This window comes from Harpia harpyja, chromosome 22 (assembly GCF_026419915.1).
Source record: "Harpia harpyja isolate bHarHar1 chromosome 22, bHarHar1 primary haplotype, whole genome shotgun sequence".
NCBI classification, from domain to species: domain Eukaryota; kingdom Metazoa; phylum Chordata; class Aves; order Accipitriformes; family Accipitridae; genus Harpia; species Harpia harpyja.
Window position 1 is genome coordinate 17,141,900 of NC_068961.1, and position 20,018 is coordinate 17,161,917.

General features: G+C 40.4%; 3 protein-coding genes across 9 annotated transcripts in view; 1 reads left to right on the top strand and 2 right to left on the bottom strand.

Annotated features, from left to right (window-relative positions):
* The window catches only part of TGFBRAP1 (transforming growth factor beta receptor associated protein 1), a 33,797-nt gene extending 31,710 nt beyond the window's left edge, over nt 1-2,087 (bottom strand). The window contains exon 1 of one of the 2 annotated variants that reach the window (XM_052773743.1): nt 1,965-2,087. The gene's annotated coding sequence lies outside the window, so the exon portion shown is untranslated. Of the gene's footprint in view, nt 1-1,862; nt 1,931-1,964 lie in introns of those variants that run through there. The other variant, XM_052773744.1, reaches the window with a different exon arrangement.
* Nucleotides 2,088-2,168: 81 nt separating this feature from the next.
* On the top strand, nt 2,169-16,780 carry C22H2orf49 (chromosome 22 C2orf49 homolog). Of its 2 annotated transcripts, none has more exons than XM_052773742.1 (4): nt 2,169-2,470; nt 4,210-4,376; nt 10,122-10,494; nt 11,073-13,434. In XM_052773742.1, exons 1-4 carry the CDS (start codon nt 2,333-2,335, stop codon nt 11,085-11,087), a joined length of 693 nt encoding a protein of 230 aa, XP_052629702.1. In that variant the 5' UTR covers nt 2,169-2,332; the 3' UTR covers nt 11,088-13,434. The 2 variants fall into 2 exon arrangements, with proteins under 2 accessions (XP_052629702.1, XP_052629701.1); XM_052773741.1 differs by lacking the exon at nt 11,073-13,434 and adding an exon at nt 13,450-16,780 and having other exon boundaries at nt 2,249-2,470.
* FHL2 (four and a half LIM domains 2) overlaps nt 16,637-20,018 on the bottom strand; it is a 43,888-nt gene continuing 40,506 nt past the window's right edge. For all 5 annotated transcript variants that reach the window (XM_052773738.1, XM_052773736.1, XM_052773740.1 and 2 more), the window contains exons 5-6: nt 19,055-19,241; nt 16,637-17,514 (exon numbers count right to left, since the gene is read on the bottom strand). In XM_052773738.1, the coding sequence (XP_052629698.1) occupies nt 17,363-17,514; nt 19,055-19,241 (339 nt within the window). In that variant the 3' untranslated portion in view covers nt 16,637-17,362. The remainder of the gene's footprint in view (nt 17,515-19,054; nt 19,242-20,018) is intronic.

Here is a 20,018-nt window from a genome sequence, read left to right on the forward strand (position 1 = left end):
AATGTTCATTCTACAAACCATACCTACCCTTTTGCAATCAAGCACTGTCACGGGACAGATGCAATTTATAAAGCAATTAATAGTATTTTTAAAAACAATCTGTGTAATTTTACTGTACTCCAGACTTGCATTGTTTTTATAAGAAACCAGCAGACAGCTGTGCTCAACACCCCAAAGAACAGCAAATGAGAAATTGCTGACCTTGTTTAATCACCTTTTAATTTGTCATGACTGGTCTGTAAGGACCACTTAGCCAGCACAGGGGAAGACGTAACACTAAACATCTTGAACAGATTTAAGAAATAACAATTACTGCTAGTCCACACGTACAATGGAGATATAAAGCATCAAATGAAATTTCTGTGGACCAACAGAGAAATCAACATCAACAAAATGCTCTTGTGAACAATCCTGAAACTAAACATAGTCAAAATGAATTTAGTTTCAAATTATTACATCTAAAAACTCCCTTTGCTTTTGCAAGAGAACATTGAAAACCATGGCAAAAATTTCCAAAACTGAGTGGAAAAAAGGTAAGGTAGACAACTCAGAAGTAACCATTAAGTAAACTTCGACAGAACCAAGAATATAGCCAGAAGCAAACCATGTTACCAAGAGACAGTAGTGAACTTTTATCCAAGAACTTCCTGGTTTTTTTCAGAAGTTAAAAAGATTTTAGTTTGGGCTTCCATTATATTATCAAATTGCATTGTCACCTGGGGTGTAAATTAGTGTTCTGACCTTCAACAACAAAAAAACCCAACCAACCAAACCCAGGAAGTACTAGAGAAATAGCCTAAGGTGAAGTGATAATGCAAGTCTCTGGCAAGACAGCCATGTTATCCTCCAACATTATCAAAGTAAACACCGTGTATTAAGTTAAAGAGGGCTGCCCAAAGGTTGACTGCCAAAAAAACCCCAACCATTTTTAAGAGCCTGGGTGTATCCTGAAGTGATAAACTATTGTCTGGAGAGGTTAGGCAGCTTTCGCTCCTGAAGCTGTGAACAACTTAACATTCCTGTAGCCCAGGGTAAAAATGTTAATGCATGGCATTGGGAGAACTACAGAATTTTGCTCTAACCATGTACTAAAAACCTCCAAAACACTTACTAAATGAAAGCAAATGATGAGTAAAAGTGTAAAAGAAAATCAAAATAGATACACCATCCCCAAGCAGAAAGAACAAAAAAATCACACAGTACTACATAAGTCTGGTAGCAAAGAAATTAAAACATTCATGCTAGAAAAAAGCTGTGAGAAAAGCTTTTAAGAACAACCAACGTCAACACACATAATCTGCATGTGATTTGTTTTAACAGTTATTTTGTTCTCATTAATAAGAGCTTCGGGGCCTGCGCACACCACGAAGAAACATGTTTTGTGGAACATGCTGTTCCTTTAAAGTGCAAGAGGCCACCCCAGAGTTACCAAAGGAAGTCAGTAGTGTGCTACTTTTCAGATGTTCAGAACTCTGGAAAGCAAGATAATGGGGATGTCTGCTGTCAAAAAATAATCAGTAAGCAAGCAAATCATCAGCCTGCTACGTTTCATTATCTTAAGCGCACCGATAAACCCGCAGGCACTCGTTTCCAGTAAAAAGTGGAAGGCAGCTCTCCCCCACTTTTGTTAGGTAACACCTCGCTTTGTATTCACGTTTTGTTTGCTGCTGCTGCTGCCCTGCAAACCAGCACCCTCCCCTCCGCACTGCTCGCTCACGCAGACACGCTCCTCCACCCCGTCCAATTAACCGCGTCCACGCTCTAATTAACTCTCGGATACCATTCCACAGACGGGTGGTGCCGGCCCGCTCCAGCCCCCGGCAGGACGGGGATGAACCTCCCCCCCACACACACCCCCACACCCCGCACCGGGCGGCGTAAACCAGGCCCGGCAGCGACCGGTCCCCACCCCAGGCGCAAAGGCGACGGAACCTCCCCACCCGCTCAGGCCTTTCCCCCAGCACCTGCCACGGCCACACCGGGAGTCCGGGCCCGCCGCTTCGAGGCGGCCTTGGAGCGCTGACGGGGCCGGCGGCCGGGGCCCGGCGCCGCCTCAGGCCGCGCTCTCCAAGACGGAAGGACGGCCGCGCCGCTTCCGGTGTGGCGCAGGCCCTTCCGGTCACGTGGGGAGGGAGGGGGCAACCGGCTCGATGGCTGTTCCATCCCACCCACTTACTGGCGGGAACACCGGGTAAAAGGGCCCCGCCCCTCGCCGCCGCTGACGTCACCACGCCTGGCGTCACTTCCCGCGCGAGTCGCCGCCTCCTGCGGCATTGTGGGAAAGCGGAAAGGTGGCCGGTGGGGAGGGGAGGGGAGGGGGGGGGGAAAGAAGATGGCGGCGCAGGGAACGGAGCGGGTGGGCGGCGGTGGCGGTAAGGAGGAGCGGGAGTCGGGGCGTCCGGACTCGGAGCTGCTGCTGCTGCACCCGGAGCTGCTCTCGGAGGAGTTCCTGCTCCTCACCCTGGAGCAGGTGAGCCCGGGAACCGGCCCGGCCCCGGGGGGGGGCTGATGGTGGGCCTAGCTCGTTGTCGTGTCTCCCCTCCGCGTTAGAGCCGCCCCGTTTGTTTCTCCGCTTTACTCCGCAGGGAAGATCCTGCCTCCCCCCGTCACCTACGCGGGAGGTTTTCTCCCGGTCCTCCCGCCGTTTCCAGGCCTTAACGAGCGCGCAAGAGAGCGTTCAGGAAAAAAAACCACAAAAACCAAAACGCAGGTCGATTCTCCATAGGTGTTTGTTTAGAGGAGGCCCGTAGCGTGAGAGGTGTCTTCGTGTTTGCAAAGGGGCTGTTTTCGAACGCTGTAGCTGCTGAAGAATAATCTACCCAAATCAGCACGGCTGTGAGACAGCGTTTGAGTACAGTAAAATTACCTGTGGAAAGATCATCTTTACTTTGTTACAGGTGTCACGTTCATCCCCAGTCGATTAAGGAAATGCGTCCTACGTAATCAGTCAAGCTAATGCTCAAGTATGCATAATTGAAAAAAAAAGGGGGGTTTGGAAGTGAGTTATAAAGAGTTTTGGACCGTATGAAGCTTCAGGTGGTGTGATTTGGAATGCTTGCTACCACCTTGCCTGAAAAGTTTAGGTGCATGAAACAAAAGTGATCAAAGTTCTAGGTTTTTGTATGAGCTCGCTGAATTTTTGTGTGCTCTTGTCCATGTAGTTTACGTGGACAAAAATGTACGGGTTTTAGGCCCACATCAGAAGTCGTGAAGTGTTGCCAAAACCAGCTTTGGCAGAGACTTGACCTGCTTTCAGTGACCTCTAGTTTGTAGTTAGTGGGTTTTTTTCTCTTTTAATAAATTTGGCAGGAGGTACCAAGAAGTTTTGTTTTCGCAACCCTTTACACGATTAGAAAAAAGCCTGTTGTTTTGCTATAACTGACAGTTACTAGAAATCTCCCCTTGCAACTTATTTTTGGGGAACTGGGGAAGGAAGCACGGCTCTACATCTGTAAGTTTGAACTGCGTTGTGTTCTAGTTGCCTGTTTTTTAAAAGTGTGAAGAAGAGCTCTGGCATTGTAGTTGGATTCAGGGAAGTGTGTTTAAGAGTGCACGAAAACATCAGTTATCAACAGTATGCCTATCATAACTTTTTCCTTGTTTTTGCTGCTATTTCTGTTTGAAAAATTGCAGGGTTTTGGACAGGGAGGGGCTGCAGGGTTGACCTGTGTGGGCAAAGGTGATGAACTGCCCAGTACTGGTCGCAGCTGGATCCAGCTGTCTCTGACACTGATGAAGACAGCCCATCACCCACCAGAGTTTCAAGCAGAGGAGCTCATGGCACCTGTGTTCAAGTGCACTTAACAAAGAGCAGCAGCCATCAGGGGCAGGAGACACAAGAAGATGCACAGGGGGAGGCACATGAGGCGATATGTTAAGAGGTGCACTTGCAGGTAGTGGAAAAAGAAACCACTATGCACTGACCCAAACATCCTGCATTTCCTGTTGCCTCACTGAAGGGAGGGACCGAGTGTAATCCACACAGAAAACAAGGGAAGTTGGCAGTAGGAAGGCAGGAGACCAGGCTGTCATTGGCACGGGGCAGTTTGTGACCTCCACACCGCTCACCCCTGCAGCCCCCTCGCTTCTAAAACCCGGCATTTATGCCCAACACACTACCTTAAAGTGGCTTTTGAAAAAAGAAATTATGCCACTAAGATGCTTGTGCTTTGAGTTTGTCTTAACAACTTTTTTTTCTGTTCCCCACAGAAAAATATACTAGTCGAAAATGATGTAAAGATGGACAAAGATGGTCTCACTAATCTCTATATTCAGCATGCCATTCCCCTGCCTCAGCGTGACTTACCAAAAAGTAGATGGGGGAAAATGATGGAAAAGAAAAGACAGCAAAATGAGTTGAAAAGTGAGAATAAAAGGTAACTTAGCTTTTATTGGGCTAGACTTGGAGAATTTAGGACAATGCGTTTAGTTTAATCTTTGTTTGCCTGAAACTTGTACAGCTTTTGGATGTTGTCACAGTTTACAGAGAATGCCATGTCAGGTCTCCTGTGTCAGAAGTGTTAGATTCTACTACTGCAATGATAGGAAAAAGGGGAAGATAACATTTGGATAACAAAAAAAGATTATTAATGGTATCTAGCTTATAGTGCTTCTTTTCAGAGAATCATAGAATGGTTTGGGTTGGAAGGGACCGTTAAAGGTCATCCAGTCCAACCCCCCTGCAATGAGCAGGGACATCTTCAACTCCATCAGGTTGCTCAGAGCCCCGTCCAGCCTGACCTTGAATGTTTCCAGGGATGGGGCATCTACCACCTCTCTGGGCAACCTGGGCCAGGGTTTCACCATCCTCATCGTAAAAAATTTCTTCCTTGTGTCTAGTCTGAATCTACCCTCTTTTAGTTTAAAACCATTACCTCTTCTCCTGTTGCTACAGACCCTACTAAAAACTCTGTCCCCATCTTTCTTATGAGTCCTCTTTAAGTACTGAAAGGGTGCAATAAGGTCTCTCCGGAGCCTTCTCTTCTCCAGACTGAACAATGCCAACTCTCTCAGCCTTTCCTCATAATAGGAGAGGTGTTCCATCCCTCTGACCATTTCATGGCCCTCCTCTGGACCTGCTCCAGCAGGTCCATGTCTGTCCTGTGCTGAGGACCCCAGTGCTGGATGCAGAACTGCAGGTGGGGTCTCACTAGAGTTGAGCAGAGGGGCAGAATCCCCTCCCTTGACCTGCTGGCCACGCTGCTTTTGCTGCAGCCCAGGATACGGTTGGCTTTCTGGGCTGTGAGCGCACATTGCTGGTGCATGTCCAGCTTTTCATCCACCAGTACACCCAAATCCTCTCTGCAGGGCTGCTCTCAATCCCTTCATCCCCCAGCCTGTATTGATACAGGGTTACTGGTAGATTTCATGGTACTTTATAATGAAGAAAGTTTAATTATTTTTTGTTTCACCATATAATTGTTTAATAATCATATTTACAGTGCTTAAGAAAAGTACCAAAAGCATGTTTAATTATGCTTGGTCCTTGGACGGGAGTGGTCTGCTCTAGAGGCAGGGGTGTATGCTGCAGCAGTTTTGTGTGTCCAATTCAAAACTAATATCTGCTTTCTGAAAGAAACATTCTGCCTTTTAAAAATCTTTCTGTTTGTATTTGATTAGAAAACAAAATCTTCCTCAAAAGTTTATTTTATTGAATCTCTTTTCCTCCCGACCTTCCCCCTGCCCAAGACTTTGATTTTGAGGTCTGATGTGCATGATGGGTGGCGTTCTGATTTAGCTTCAGCAGTAAATCCTAAGGAAAGGTGGATGGAAATTCTCATTATAGTTTTGCAGTGTTACAGCTCGTTGATTTCATGAGTCTGTTTTAGCTTTACTAAGGTTTCTAACTGGGAAGAGCTAAACAAATTCTGTCAAGTGATTTATTCTATTTTTTCTGTTGTTAATTTTTAAAAACATTAGCAGTGGCTAGGACACTGAGTTGTCCTGTTACATCAGGTTTTTTTTTCTTTTTTCCATGTGCATAAAAGGTAATAGTACCTCGGTTTGTTTACAACTTGCAACTTGAGGATGAAAGCACGAGGTTAGTGTTTGAATAATAAGACACTGTTGGTGCGCTGAAATAGGTGCAAAAGAATTTTTTATCATGGAAATAAAGATAGCAGGCTGGATGTGTTTTCAAGGAGACAATGTTAATTTTTAAATGGGAGAATGGCTTCATCAAGAGTTTATATGTAGAATACGTTTAGGGGCTCTTAGTTTGGTACGCTAAAATTCAGTAATGGTTAAACCTATGTAGTATTGCTGGGAAAATAATAAGTAAAAGGAGATATGTTTAATCTACCAGTCTGCTTTTCTTTACCAGTTGCTCTTAGCACTTAACATCTAGCATACTGGGCTTAGTCTTTTGCTCTGTTAGGCAGTTTTAAGATTTTCCAGCAGTTAGTGGTTTTGCTTGTATTACATCTTTCATACTTAATAAATATGCTGGCAAAATACTGTCTAGAAAAGTTAATCTTTTACTGCTAGTGTTACTAACCCCAGGGAAATGGGAGAAATAGACTTTCAGCAAGTAAAAGTTGTAGAGAAAACTTCACTTTTAGTATATTGACAGAAAGAATCAAGGAAGTTCAATCATCTTTTGGGATGTTAAAATATTACACTCCTCATAGTTGTGTGCACCACTTAAGCAGAACTAGCACAATGTCATTGTGCAGAGGAGGAAGTAGAACTTGCCATTCTTGTTCTTAAAACCAAAACAAAATTCCTAGGTATTGTGAGGCGGTAAGTTATATGCAAGTCAGAGATGGGAACTAAGTGTGCTGTTAGTTTGGTTTAGAAGTCAGATAAACTGATGGATCTTGTGAACAACAGGAGCTTTCTGATGCGTTCTTCTGTGGAAAGCACAGCTTTACAATGTGCGCTGGAATTAATATGAGGCTTGGAGACTTGATCAGCACAGCTCAGTGTGTGTTGGCAGGCCTCTAGTAGTTACAGATAGGAGATAGAAACACACTGAAATTTTAAAAGTCAGTGTTGAATATCGTGTTTAGTTTTACTGCTGGGGATTGATGGCATGTCCTAAAAGACTTGCCATATATTGGCTGAGCTGCAGTAACATGTTATACCTCAATGCAATCAAATATCTGAGGTCAGAGATGATGGTTTATACATCTTATTACTGAATATTTGAGCTTGCAGACAGTCATCCAAATAAAAACAAATGCAGTCTATCCAACTTCAAACATTTCAGAAAGTATTTGTGTTCAGGGACAGTTAATTTTGTAGATCTATAAGATCATCTTGCCTGCTGGAAGAAAGAGGATGATATGAATCTCAAAATATGTCTGTAGTTTCTGAAGTGCCATCGAGTCTGAAGACTCTCGCCTGCAAACTCTCAGTTTCCAGGAGTGCTGTGGCCTTGGTAGAGCTCATCATTTCTCCTTAGTCACCTGAGAAGCTGCTTCGGCATCCTCTGAGAACTGCTAATGCACTGATAATACTGAGTTCAGTGTAAAACATGGTACTTCTGACCAGTTTCAGACATTCACAGAAGAGGTGATCACCTGCCTGTTTTGGTAACAGGTGAATATTTAGGATAATCAGGAGGTGGGAGCTAAAACCTACACTTCTCTCTGGTTTTAGGGTGCTGCCTTAAGTACCAGGCTAAGCTAGACAAGAATAGGAATGTTTTTCATTAAATTGCCCTCATAATCAGGAGTTGCTCAGAGTCCATCCTGACTACCTGAGTAATCATGTGAAACAGTGGAAACCCAGATTGCTCAGGTAGAGAAGCTTTTGCTTCCTCTAGTAAATCTTGTATTCTTTACCATGCGCTACAAAGTAAACAGCAGGATTACAGCATGCCCTCTGTCCAGCCTGGCCCAAAGTGTGGCTAGAACATTTCTCTAGGATGTAGGAGACGCACATTGAAATTCAGGTTTCACAGAAAGTGCGCTGCAGGAGGGGACATGATCCCCAAATGGTGCTTTTCAGCTGTTAGCTAGTGTCAGTGTCCTCCCTCAGAAGAGTGTGGGCTAACATGAGTCCAACTCTGAAGCTTTTAAGCTCCCTGTACTTTATATAAAGAAAGTGAATGTCACACCCAAGGTTCTGTATTCTTCTGTGAGCCATGTATCTAAACATTACATGTGACAGTTCTTGATGGTACAGCATTTTGGAACTTTCCCAAAGTGATTCTCTGGGAATGTTATCTGTATTGTAGCATGTGGTCATTTGTACAAGTGCTACAATTCTAAAATTCAGTTTAGAATAGATAACAGTCCTCCTAGAATTGCAGTTAGTTCCTGACTTGCCAGTCTTCACCAAGCTGAATTAAAAAAACCCAAAAAACAAAAAACAAAAAAAAAACACCCCAAAACCGAAAAACCAAAACCCAAAAACTGACCAAAAAAACACTCCATAGGAAAAGCAGACTTATTATGTTAAGGAAGGTGATGGAAAAAAGGTATAAAACCTTTTCTTTCACATAGTTTGTAAATTAGCTTTCCAAAAAGGCTATGGGCAATGTGTTCTTTCTCAGGAACGCTGAATAAATTCTTGGACAAAGCCAAAGTGAGCAAAAAGTATCATGTTTTATTTTTGAAGTGTGTGTCAGCTTTTTTAGGCTTTTCAAGTGAAATTATACTACTTAATCTAACAGATGTGTTAAACACTATTGTTTCAGTAGTATTTAACTGAAACAACATGCCTGGCTGAACACTCCTAGTCTTGGAAGCTAATTTAATTTTGTAGAAGCTCTCCTAGAAACTGCATCTACTGTAGATACAAATCAAAGAGTTGTGTCTGATCTCTTGACAAACAAGTGCGAAATGAATTGAAGGTCTCTCTTTGTCTCTATCAGTTCTGGGAACCAATGAATAGAAAAAGAGGAGGATTATGTGACATATGTTGTTGTGAACAGATAGTAATGTAGAAGCAAATCTGAGTAAGAGCTGAGCTTTCTCTTGCTCTACGAGCTCTTAAATTGTGACTCCTTCCATTCTTTTTAAGGTAACCCCTGGTCTTGACAGAAATTGTGCAAGCAATGTGTAATTTCTTAATATGTGAGGTTTATCAGCAGCTACTAATCTAATGTTGTTCCAAGTCAAATGAATCGAGTCTCTGCTTGCAGCTTATTTTGAAATCTGTTGAGATACCTAACATCAATATTGTCAAATTCATTAATTACAAATTAATGAATACATTTTGTTGTTGAAAACACTATAGTTCAACTTTTATTCCTCTGTTTAATATGAGATGATTAAACAGTGTGTACTGAAAACTCAAGTTTCTGAACAGGAATATTATATAACTTAATGGTGGTTTGGTTTTTTTATTTGTTAAATCTGTGCTTTCCAAACACTTTCTCTTTGTCATTCTTGAGCAATGCTTTTTTGAAACTCTAAATTCATGTAGAGTGAGCTATGATAACTTTGTGCTTTATTTTTTGGCAGTCAGGATGTTTTCTGATACTACTGTTTTGATATTAGCTTGATAGCATTCCTTTTTTATGAATCAGTTGTTACTAAATTGGTCAGCTCTGACTACACATAGGCTTAAAGACACAAACTATTAAGAACAAAACAAAAAGTCATTAAATCAGCTTAGGGTTCCTGTTCAAAACCAACTTATTTCAAAAACAGGTATGCTTTTTCTGCTTAACGTTTTTATTCCTTGACTAACAGTCTTTTAGACTATCTTAACGTTAGGATTTTGAATAAGAGTGGAAACAGGGAGATTTAGAAGCATCAGATTACTAGATGCTGTTCTTGTAGGTAAGGTGGCACAGGCTTTCTCAAATAGTCACCTTTTGAAATGTTTAACAGCTATTATCTCTAGTTACCCTGGAATAGCTACAAGGCTACAAGCATACAGTCTTTGGTTGTACAACTGTAACTGTCTGCCTAGAAAGTTCCTCACACAACCCTCTTTGCTGAGGAGCACTGTTCCTCAGACAACACCCTGCCCCCTTCACCCCTTTATATTTTGGAAGCAATTTCTGTTGCCAAAGTTTGGAGCAGCTAAGACTTTAAGGTTAGTATTTTGGGATATATTTTTACTTCAGGCAGGATTAAATTCATTTTCACTACTCATGTCTTGGATATGCTATTTTTGGATCACCTAGCTTGTGTTCCTGAGAATTTTACAATTTGTATTTTCAGTGTTACAACAGTGGAAGGTTTAAGGAAAAGGCCACTAATTGTGTTTGATGGCAATTCAACGAGTACAAGCATAAAGGTGAAGAAGACAGAGAATGGAGCTGCTGATCGCCTAAAACCTCCTCCAGCTGGAAGCACCACCAACACTGTTAGAAGATTATCAGTTCCTTCAAATGCCTCAACATATGTTTCAGCCTCCAGTTTATCAGAGGACACTAAACTGGGAATGAGGAATAATGAGGCTAAGCAGAACAATGTTTCAAAGACTAACAGCAGTGTGTTGGCTAGTCTGAAGGTGTACCCTTTGTCTCCAGTAGCAGGAACTACTGTTGTGAAGTTAAAGAGAGCTGTTCCAAAAGAAGAATCTGATTTGCCGGTATGTACATTCAGTATCTTGTTTTGCAGCTTTTTTTTAATTGAAATGCAGGAGCCAAAGGTAGACACTTACTAAGAGTTTTCAGGATTATTTTATTTTGGAGTAATAGTAGAGTCTTTATTTAGAAACAGGCAAAAGAGAAGCTGGTTTGGGAAAGATTAGAAGGAAGGAAATGAAGTACTTTGTACTTGTCCATGGGAAACTTGTGTGAGAGAGGCAGCTTTGTAGAAAGCATGCATGTAATTTTAAAATGAGTAAGTAGGTGATACTTACGGTGGTGCTGGTAGCAGTCTCAAACAAACAAAATAATCCTACTGGTAGGTCTGAGAGAGAGAACAGGTATTACAGAACAACACGAACAGCCTTAAAGGGAGGACGAGTGGTCTGTTTTCTGTAGTAGGGAAGGAAAAAAAAATGGAATGGTAACATTTGTAACAATCACACTTGAATGGTTGAGTAGGACAAGCTTTCATTTGTCAAAGTGAAGGAAGAGATGTTACAGGAACTGAAGTGAGATGCTGAGAGCTGTAGAATATATCCTTAGAGGAAGAACGCCATCTGTTTTAAATCTCACATAGGAATTGGCAAGCTAGAGGAAGGAACTGGATGTGAAAATCTGGAGAGCTGCCTAGATTGTGGGTCTGAATGAGAAACCATAACAACAAACTGTACTAGTTGAAGGGAGAGGCCAGAGGTCGAGTGCTCATTTTGAGCCATGGTGATCTTACTCCGGTGCCTGGGCTTCTATAAGATGATGGGAAAGACATGCTGAGATCTTGAACAGAAGGGTGCTGTTCTCAGGTAGAAGACTGATGGCTGAGGTGTTAACCATAAAGGTAAATAGTTACCTTCTTTCTGCAAGTTAGGTTCAGCTACAAACAAATTTTCTGTAGAGAAGAGAACTACATTACAGATGGGGGCAGAATGAGACTGATGAGCTGACGTGATGAGAGAAGAGCTAATGCAGGATATATGAATTCAGCAGGGCCTGTCTTTGAAAGTGTAGGTAATGGTGCTGAATGTAGCTGCCAGTTGGGGAGAAAGATCGAACAGTGCTTATTTTTGACAAAGGTGTGATTAGTCTTTAGGGGCTTGTCAGTGAGCAAGGAGCAATGGGCCATCTCCTCTTTCAAACATGCTGTGAAGTAGGGATAGGTCTTGTATTGGTATATTCCATCATGATACAAATGAAGGAATTTTCACGTTTCTACTGAAATATGGGAATATCTGGAATAAGTCTGGGCTTCAAAGGAATAGAAATATCTGTTCTCAGTTGAACTGCAGGGGGAGCCTTAGATATGCAGTGTGCAATTACATTGATTTAAAATTTTCCCAGGACACCAAACCTAACTTCTGTTTTCTCAGTAATGCCTCATAAAATGCTTTCCATTAATCTCTTTTTTTTAAAAATCCTTTCATGAAAGAATGCAAGTAATACCCTTGCTGCATGGATTGGTAGGTTCCATCAGACTTCTGTTAAACATGAGCACCTAAACACATAGCTGTTCTGAAGGACAGCTTTGGCAACTTTTACAAGAATCATGGCAGAGACCCTGAATCAAATTTACACTGGAGAGTTGTGTTTCCTACTATCAGTATTACTAACTTATTTTAGTATTTAGAACTCTTCCAAGTGTTGGTCAGATCTGAACTTACAGAGCTTTTGAAACTTTAGCATACACCTCACAGATTCTTTATATTTAATTTAAATGTTGTGTAGACACAATGGTGAACACTTTTAAGTGACACTGTGTAACTGACACTCAGAAGCTATGACCTCCGACAGTTGACTTTCTGCCTTAGCCACAGTTTATGTTGTTCAAGTAGTACTGATAAGTTCAGTCATGCCTTGGTCATTGGTCAGGCACGTTTGAAGTTAGGCAAGTATATTGTATGGATGTTACTTTACTGCCTGAAATTAAAGAACATGGTATTGAATAATAAGTGATGCAGCCAGGAGGAATCAGTACACTTAGCAGATGGCTGTAGTGTGTAAAGCCTGATATATTTTTAGTATAATGACAGTAATGATAAATGCCTTCTCAAGCAAGTGACCGAGTTTCAAGAAAAACTGAAGTTCTTGTGCAGAACAGCACAGAACTATGCCTCTGATCTTTGGGTCTAATTCCCTTAAACCTTTCAGCGGTTGCAATCCACAGGATTGCTGTAAGTAAACTAACACTGAAATTCTTGAGAAGAGAGATCTTTAGATTGTGCTCCCCAATACAGTGTGTTGCAGAAAGTTCTTGAAAACTCATATACCTGTCTTTACTCTGCTTGTGTGAACTATTAAAGCTCTAATTTCTCAGTTTTTTGTTGTTTTTTTTTTTTTTTTAGATGATGAAAGGAAATTATTTCACCACTTAATCTCCCATTGTTTTACAATGGGCTTGCTTGATTTTTTTTCTGGTTTCTTGGGGCGGAGCTTGAAAGATGAGTTCATCTGATGCTTTGGCAGTTGTTTCACTTTTTTTTATACAGGTCATTACAAAGGAAGACCAGCTTTTCCTTTTCTTTTTCTAACGTTTTTACTATCAGACAAAAGGAAATTGGTTTCTTAGTTGTATGGGTTTTTTTCTTATACAATCCTGTTTCAACAAGTATTTTAAGGCAGCAGTCTGAAGTAACTTTAGAAGTATGTTTTGAAACTCCAATAGGTACCTCTTTCTAAGCTGCATAACTGAAAGATATTTTTGCATAACCAATTATAGGATTAAGAAAACCCAAAAGACATATGATTCGCAGGTAGTTAAATTCATTGGCTTTATTTTTATCTTCTCTGGAGAAGTTCTGTGATACTTAACTTTCTCCACAAGATGGCAATAGAAAGCTGTTGTAGTAGCATATTGCTGAGTACAGCAACAGTCAGTACTAGATTTGAATATGGCAAGTTAATAATTAACTTCTACTTGCATAGTATATCTAAGAATACTTATATATTTTCTTGTATTCCAGAATGACCTAAAGCCTACGGAAGCAAAGAAGAAAATCCAGCATGTTACATGGCCATGAAGTAGCTAATGGTGCTTGAAACATATATGTTACTTCCATATTTTCAAACAGATAAGTCATATTTAAACAGTTTAAGTACAATTCTTTTTAAACCTTACAGGGATTCAGATTGCTGTGAAGTTTTAACAAGTTTAAAAGTTCCCTGTTGTAAAGCTGGAGTCATTATCACCAGTCACCTTAAGAGTGTCTACTCTTGTACACCAGGTAGTTCATTACTTCTTTAAAAGCTGGTAATATTACAATATACTAAACCCCCCACTTTAGTTTTCGAGATTATTATAGTTCATCTCCTGCATGTCACTATGATTCACACATATAAATATATATTTTTTTTGTTTCGGTAAGATTCAGTTTTGTTCCACTTCTGGTTAAATAGTTAAAATAGCTATTGAGATTCAGAGTGATCCCTTCTTGCCTTTAAGAAGATAACTCATTTAGATGAGAAAACTGACCGTTCTGCTGATAAGATAGTCCGAGACAAAATTCTTTCCTTTTCGCTGCACAGGAGTGTAGAATTTACAGTGCAAGTTAGGTTGATAATAAGAGATGAACTATTTTAACAGCATTACTTCAAATTGAAGTTTCTCTTATTGACATATGAAATAACAAATGCACAGATGGAAGTATGTTATTCGACTGTTTGATACAAATTTTTGAGAGGAAGTAGTGAATGGATTAGTGCCATGTTCTCTTAAATACACAGGCATATTTTATACATGCATAAGTGTAAAAATGTGCCAGTGTAGCAAATTTGCTTGTTTTCCTGTCATGCTTATAAAATACAGGGAGAACCTGTGGAATGCAGGCCAGTGCTTTCTCGACTTGGAGAGGGACAGGGATAGGAAGACAAAGAAGTACCTTGATCATTAGCATGTATAGTTGCACTCTTTAAAACAAACAAACAAACAAAAAACAAACAAAAAACCCCCAAACCTGTTTTCCCTTCCTTTGATGATTTAACATGGATGTTGGTTTTCTGTGAAACTTGGTGTTTCTTCTGGATTATTGGTAGTGCCTTATAAGGCAGAAATCCAGTTAAGCTGATGGAAACATTTTGATTAATTCTCAGTGGCTCAGGGTGAAGCCAATTTAGATCCATTTTAGATATGGATGGTAAATAATAATAACGCTCCCAGACTTAGTGAAACAAAAAAAGAATCAACTTCTGAATCCACTTAGTTAACCCACTAAAATAAACTGTCAGTAGTGATCCAAAAGCTTGTTTACATTTTTAACATTGGTTAATATTGAAACCAAAAACTGTAGCTTAATTCATTACTGACGGAAGTTCTCCATTCACTGTTATGACATAAAAGGCACTTCTCGAATGCTGTAAAATGGCAAGAATGTGTGTTTTGAAATACTGTGTGCTGTTTCCCTTTTACTAAACACTTGTGCAGTTTTTGTACTTGAGTACAGCAAACTTTAACGTAATGTACATTTTGTATGTAAAGAGTTGTCTTTTAAGTAGCCTTATCCTATTTAAATAAATTCAATTAAAAGCAAACAAAGTAGTGCTGACTTGTTTTTGTGGTGTAATTGAGCTTGTTCATTTTATACCGTTATATTTCAGGGGACTTGAAGTGATTAGAACTTAAGAAAAAGCTTACAGGGTAAAAGGCTTGGTACCTACTTTGGAGGAGTAGTAGCTACTTTTAGCAGGAGTTGGTATCATGTGAAGTGCTGGTCTTTGTACTAGTGTAACAGTTTGGTAGGATTTGTGTTTTGTGGGTGGCTTCTTGGCAGTGGTTTAGAGTCTAGGCTATGTTTTGTTGTAGTTCAGTTGCTAGGAGCACGTGTGTGTTAAGTGATATGCAGAACTGTACTGGAATAATAGCATGATGCTGCTATTGCATGGTATTGTCTTGTTTTCAGGCCGGTATGCTTTCCAGCCTTGTCATGTTCCACCTACCTTTCCCCAAAGCTGGGACCGTTTTGCCGTCTGTTGTAGTGCTTGGGCGGCAAGGTGTAAGCCATGCTGTTCTTACTACCTTCCACTACCCCCTTGGCTAATAGTAATCCTTCTTCTCTCAGCAAAGTACTAGAGCAGAGCTGCAGTGTGCTGGGGGGGATTGCCAGACCCCAGAGGAGAGAGTAAGTGAGGTGCTTGCCCTCCTTTGAGAGGTGTGGATATAAGAGGGATTTTTATGGCTATTCTTTACTACAGCCTTCATTGTAGAATGAAGTCACCAAAGGATGGAATGTAGTCATTCAGTGAGATCAGGTTAGCACGGTGCACACGTCAAAAATGTCAGCCAGCCAAGTTCTTCAAATGGTGTACAGTAAACCAAATTGATCTGATGCATCTGTTTAGCTTGTTGAATTAATGAGAGGAATGACCTGTGAGCACTTTACACGTGGTACAAAAAGAGGCAAATTCACAAGTGGTGGCAGGAACTAGGAGCAAACTTTCCCTACCCAGTTGCACACAGAGTAAGTATATTCCTAATTCTTCTTTCCACATGTGAAGATTCCTGTTGGAAGTGTGACATACTACTTTCCTCGTTTTGCTGGTTACAAATGAATTCCATCTGGAAGGTGTACCAGGATTGTATATTGCATAACATGGCCATATTTCTTGAAGTTTGCTTTGGGAAAAGAGTTATCTTCCTTTGGATTGTTTCCTCTTGATTTTATTGTCCTGCCAGCATGCTGTTGCTGACAGTTGCCTTTGCAGCGAACATGTAGCAGAAATGATGCTAGAGCAAAGGGTATTACGTATTGCAATACAGAACAAAATTAAAGTATGCCCTAGTATAGAAGTTAGACTTCTGACTTTTTCAAAGATAAATGTCTTTTGAGTTGTCTTGACCTCCTTGCTTGCTGAGAACAACAATATTTTGGTTTTGAGTTTAGAGCCTATGAACACATTTTTATCAGCTGCAGTCAATTCAGTGTTTTCACACAGTTGTTCAGTTTTGCTGATAAATTTTCCCACTGATTTCAGTTAGCAGAAGTCTATGTAGTATCAGCAGGGCCCATCTGAGGATTGTCTAAACTCCGCGGTTTCAAATGACTGGGTGCAAACAGGGTTGTGTTTGTACGGCTGTTGTGTTGTGTTTCTGCAGACTGTGAAAGCATTTTATTTACTCATATCTAATATGTAAACACAAGTAAACCACAATCACAATTTTGTTTTAAATGATTTTATTTTGAAAAATACAATGTGCAGTGTAATGTCGACTAACTGTAATACTGACACTGTCAATCAGAACTTGTACTTCACACAATGATCAGCTAGTCATGCAATAAAATATGTACCTGTTACGAAGCACTCCCACTTCAACTGTTTTATCATTATCTCTTTACAGCATGACACAAATCCTTGTACATTGAAACACCTGATACGTTTGCAGTCTTTCTACACACTTGGCAGCACACACTAGTCACATAGCTCAAGGACACAGGTGAGACTACAGCCTTATTGAAATTCAGTGGTGTTTGCCATTGATTTCAGTGGGCTGAGGGTTTCACCCTGAATGTCCATCTATGAATGTATTGTGCGTGGCCATTGTAGTCCTTGAACTATATCACTTGCTTGTAACTGGAATATTTAGTGGAAGGAAAAGAAAAAAGAAAAAAAGATTATGTTATGTCAATAACACCCAAATGGTTTTACATCCCAGGTTTTGCATTAGTTTTGGTTAGCTGTAGAAATCTTAAACACCAACACTGCTACTAGAGATTTTGAAGTTGTTTTCCCTCCAGATTGGGAGAGTTTGAAGAAAAAGGTTAAGTAATGTTAATAGTACAGCGAAACACAGAGTGGCAAAGCTAGTTCTGAACATCTGTGTATTTCAGACTATATGTTGCAAGCACAGCTTTCCTCCCCTCTCCCCGCCTCTTATTTTGAGCTTTAAATATCCTTCCCACATTCAGGGCAAAGGATGTCATCCCTTTCCGTGAGGAAGCCACGACCCACTAATGAGAGAGAGCACTTCTTGCAGTTAAAGCAATCATTATGCCACTGCCGTTCTTCAAAGGAGATGTACTTGGTTCCTCCAAGTCCTGTTTGAAAACCAAAAGCATTCTGGTTACAAGAAAAGAATAGCACATCAGCTATCAAGTGATGCTATTTCACACTCCCTTCATGGATTGCTATGGAGATCCGACGTATAGCAGTGTGAAAAAATGACATTTTGACAAATCTGTTTGTTGCTGTGCTAGTTTTGCCACCCTTATTCTGTAGTAAGTAATATTTTCATCGTCAAATAGTTCTTTTGCTTTCAGTTAAGTTAGTGAACTAGACTTATCACTGGTGATAATGGCAGAAATGAACTTTCAAGGGATGGCACTAGGATATACAGCAGAAGAAAAGGAAAACAACTGCCCTTGAACAGAAGTCTGATAGTTTTTTTTACAGAGTGTTGTATGGCATCTGAGTAAGTTAATTTTGTTTTGTTAAAATGCATTTAGATCATTAAAAAAGAAGTCTGACAGGTTGTGTCATGACGATTCATAGCTTTGAAGGAAGAGTGCCTCAAGAGAAGAAGCAGGTTAGCAAACTGCAAAAAGCATTCAAGAGTTTGAGGCTATGGAGGTTATCGTAAAGGGTATTGAAGTTGTGCAGGAAAAAAAGAGAAAAGGGACAAATGTCTCTTAATAGTAATTACCGCTTGCTTAACCTCAGAAATTATAAGCAATTTGAATATGATGCATTGGAATGACTAGCTGGAAGTCAGTGAAAAGATTTAGTTGGGCATATCTCTTATCTGATGAGAGGGGTTTGGGGTTTTTGTTTTTTTTGCCTTTAGTAGCAACATTTTGAGAAAAAAACCCAACATATGATAGAAAGGACTGCAATATTCAGAAGAGAAGTGCCTCTTTCACATGAACAGAAAACAGTACCTGTGGTGTTATGCACCGACTTCTAGGAGCTATGCAATTGAGCATGTGTTAGTGAGGGACAGGCACAAGGGCAGAGCAATAACAAGAGACAAAATGGTCCAGATAAAACTCAGATTTGCAGTCTTGGACTGTATGGATCATGCTGTTAAATGCTGATTACTTCATAGAGGAAGTTATATTTTTGTGCTAAGTGTTTCATAGTAAAGCTCTAAGCAGTTGCTCCTTTAAGTACTTTTAAACTGGAATGCAGTATCTAAAAGCCTTGTGATTTCTCAGTTGTTGTCCTGAAAAGTGAGGGAAGAAATGCACTGTGCTACAGCATGAGGTATAAGCCAGTTAAACACTTTCTGCTGGTGAAGGGACTGCTGTTGCTGATGTCAGTGATCCCTCTAATGAATGCAAGTGGAATGATGTACAGAACATGCATATCCCACTACATGTGTAGCTCTGTTGCTGTGTGTCCACCATGTTCTGTGAAAATCAGGTGAAAAGGAAGAAACTTCAGTTTGAGGACCTCTCCCATTTCTTTTTGTTAGGCACTTGAAAGGCATCATAAGTATTTCACACATCTTGAACTGTATAGTGTCTTGAGTCTCTTAAGTTATTCAGAATAAATTATTGAACCATTTTTAATATTAGAAGTAATTAATTGAAAAAAAAACAACCCCAAATTTAAAGGCACTGGCCATGAGAGACCTACCACTGATTGGGTTTGTGCATCCAGCACACTTTTTGGCGTAGAGGTTGCAGAAGCAGCTCAGGCAATATGCGAACTCATCCCTGGAGGTAAAGCGCTGTCCAGACAACTGCTTCTTGCATCCAGTACAAACGAAGCACTCCTTGTGCCATGGCTGCTCCCGGTAAGTAACGCCTCCTGTAGTGATAGCCTGTTTTATGGAAAGTAAGACAGAAAGTGTTTTCTTGAAGGTGGCAGGTTTGTATCTTGATTTGGTAGAGAGGGTGATGAGGTTTTTGTGGGTGGGAGGAGGGAAAGAAGGCTTAACAGCAGCAAAATCATCATTTTGGCTGGAGTTGACCTTGAGAAAATCACGCAAGTGATTTATTATAATTTCCTAATTTATACAAAGAAGCCCTGTACTAAAAGTACTTTATTCTCCATATGTTGTATAATCTCACTCTTAATTGTCCTCTTTGATTTTAAAGCTAGCCTTGTCACTTTTCATATGTATGTGCTAGGATTCATCTCATCTCTGTTCCTTCACCTGTCCTATTCTTCGTGGTGAAGGAACCACCTTCTGTGTTTGAATTTCCCTGTTACTTTCCTTGGCAAAGACTGTTTTATTTCAAATTTTAGCTGAAGCTTTCTGCTTCTCTGACTTTGTCTGGGGTTTTTCTCTTATAACAAGTTGTTGCCTACAAAAACAGCTCCCCTGATGTTAGACAAACTGAACTTTTTGTGATCCTTTGAGTATTCCTATGAAGGCTGTAAAATTGGATGGTTTAATTTTTCTTCCTGTCTTCCCTAAAGGGAGATTCCCTGGGAATCAGGCTTGTATATGATCACGCTACCTAATATGTGTGTTCGTCTGTGTGTTTGCCTCTTTCCCAAGTATTTCTGAGCCTGTTCTTAAATGTTGATGAAATTGGACACTAGACAGTTTTTAAGGTACAAAACTCCTAGAAGGTTCAGAAAATTGATGGCT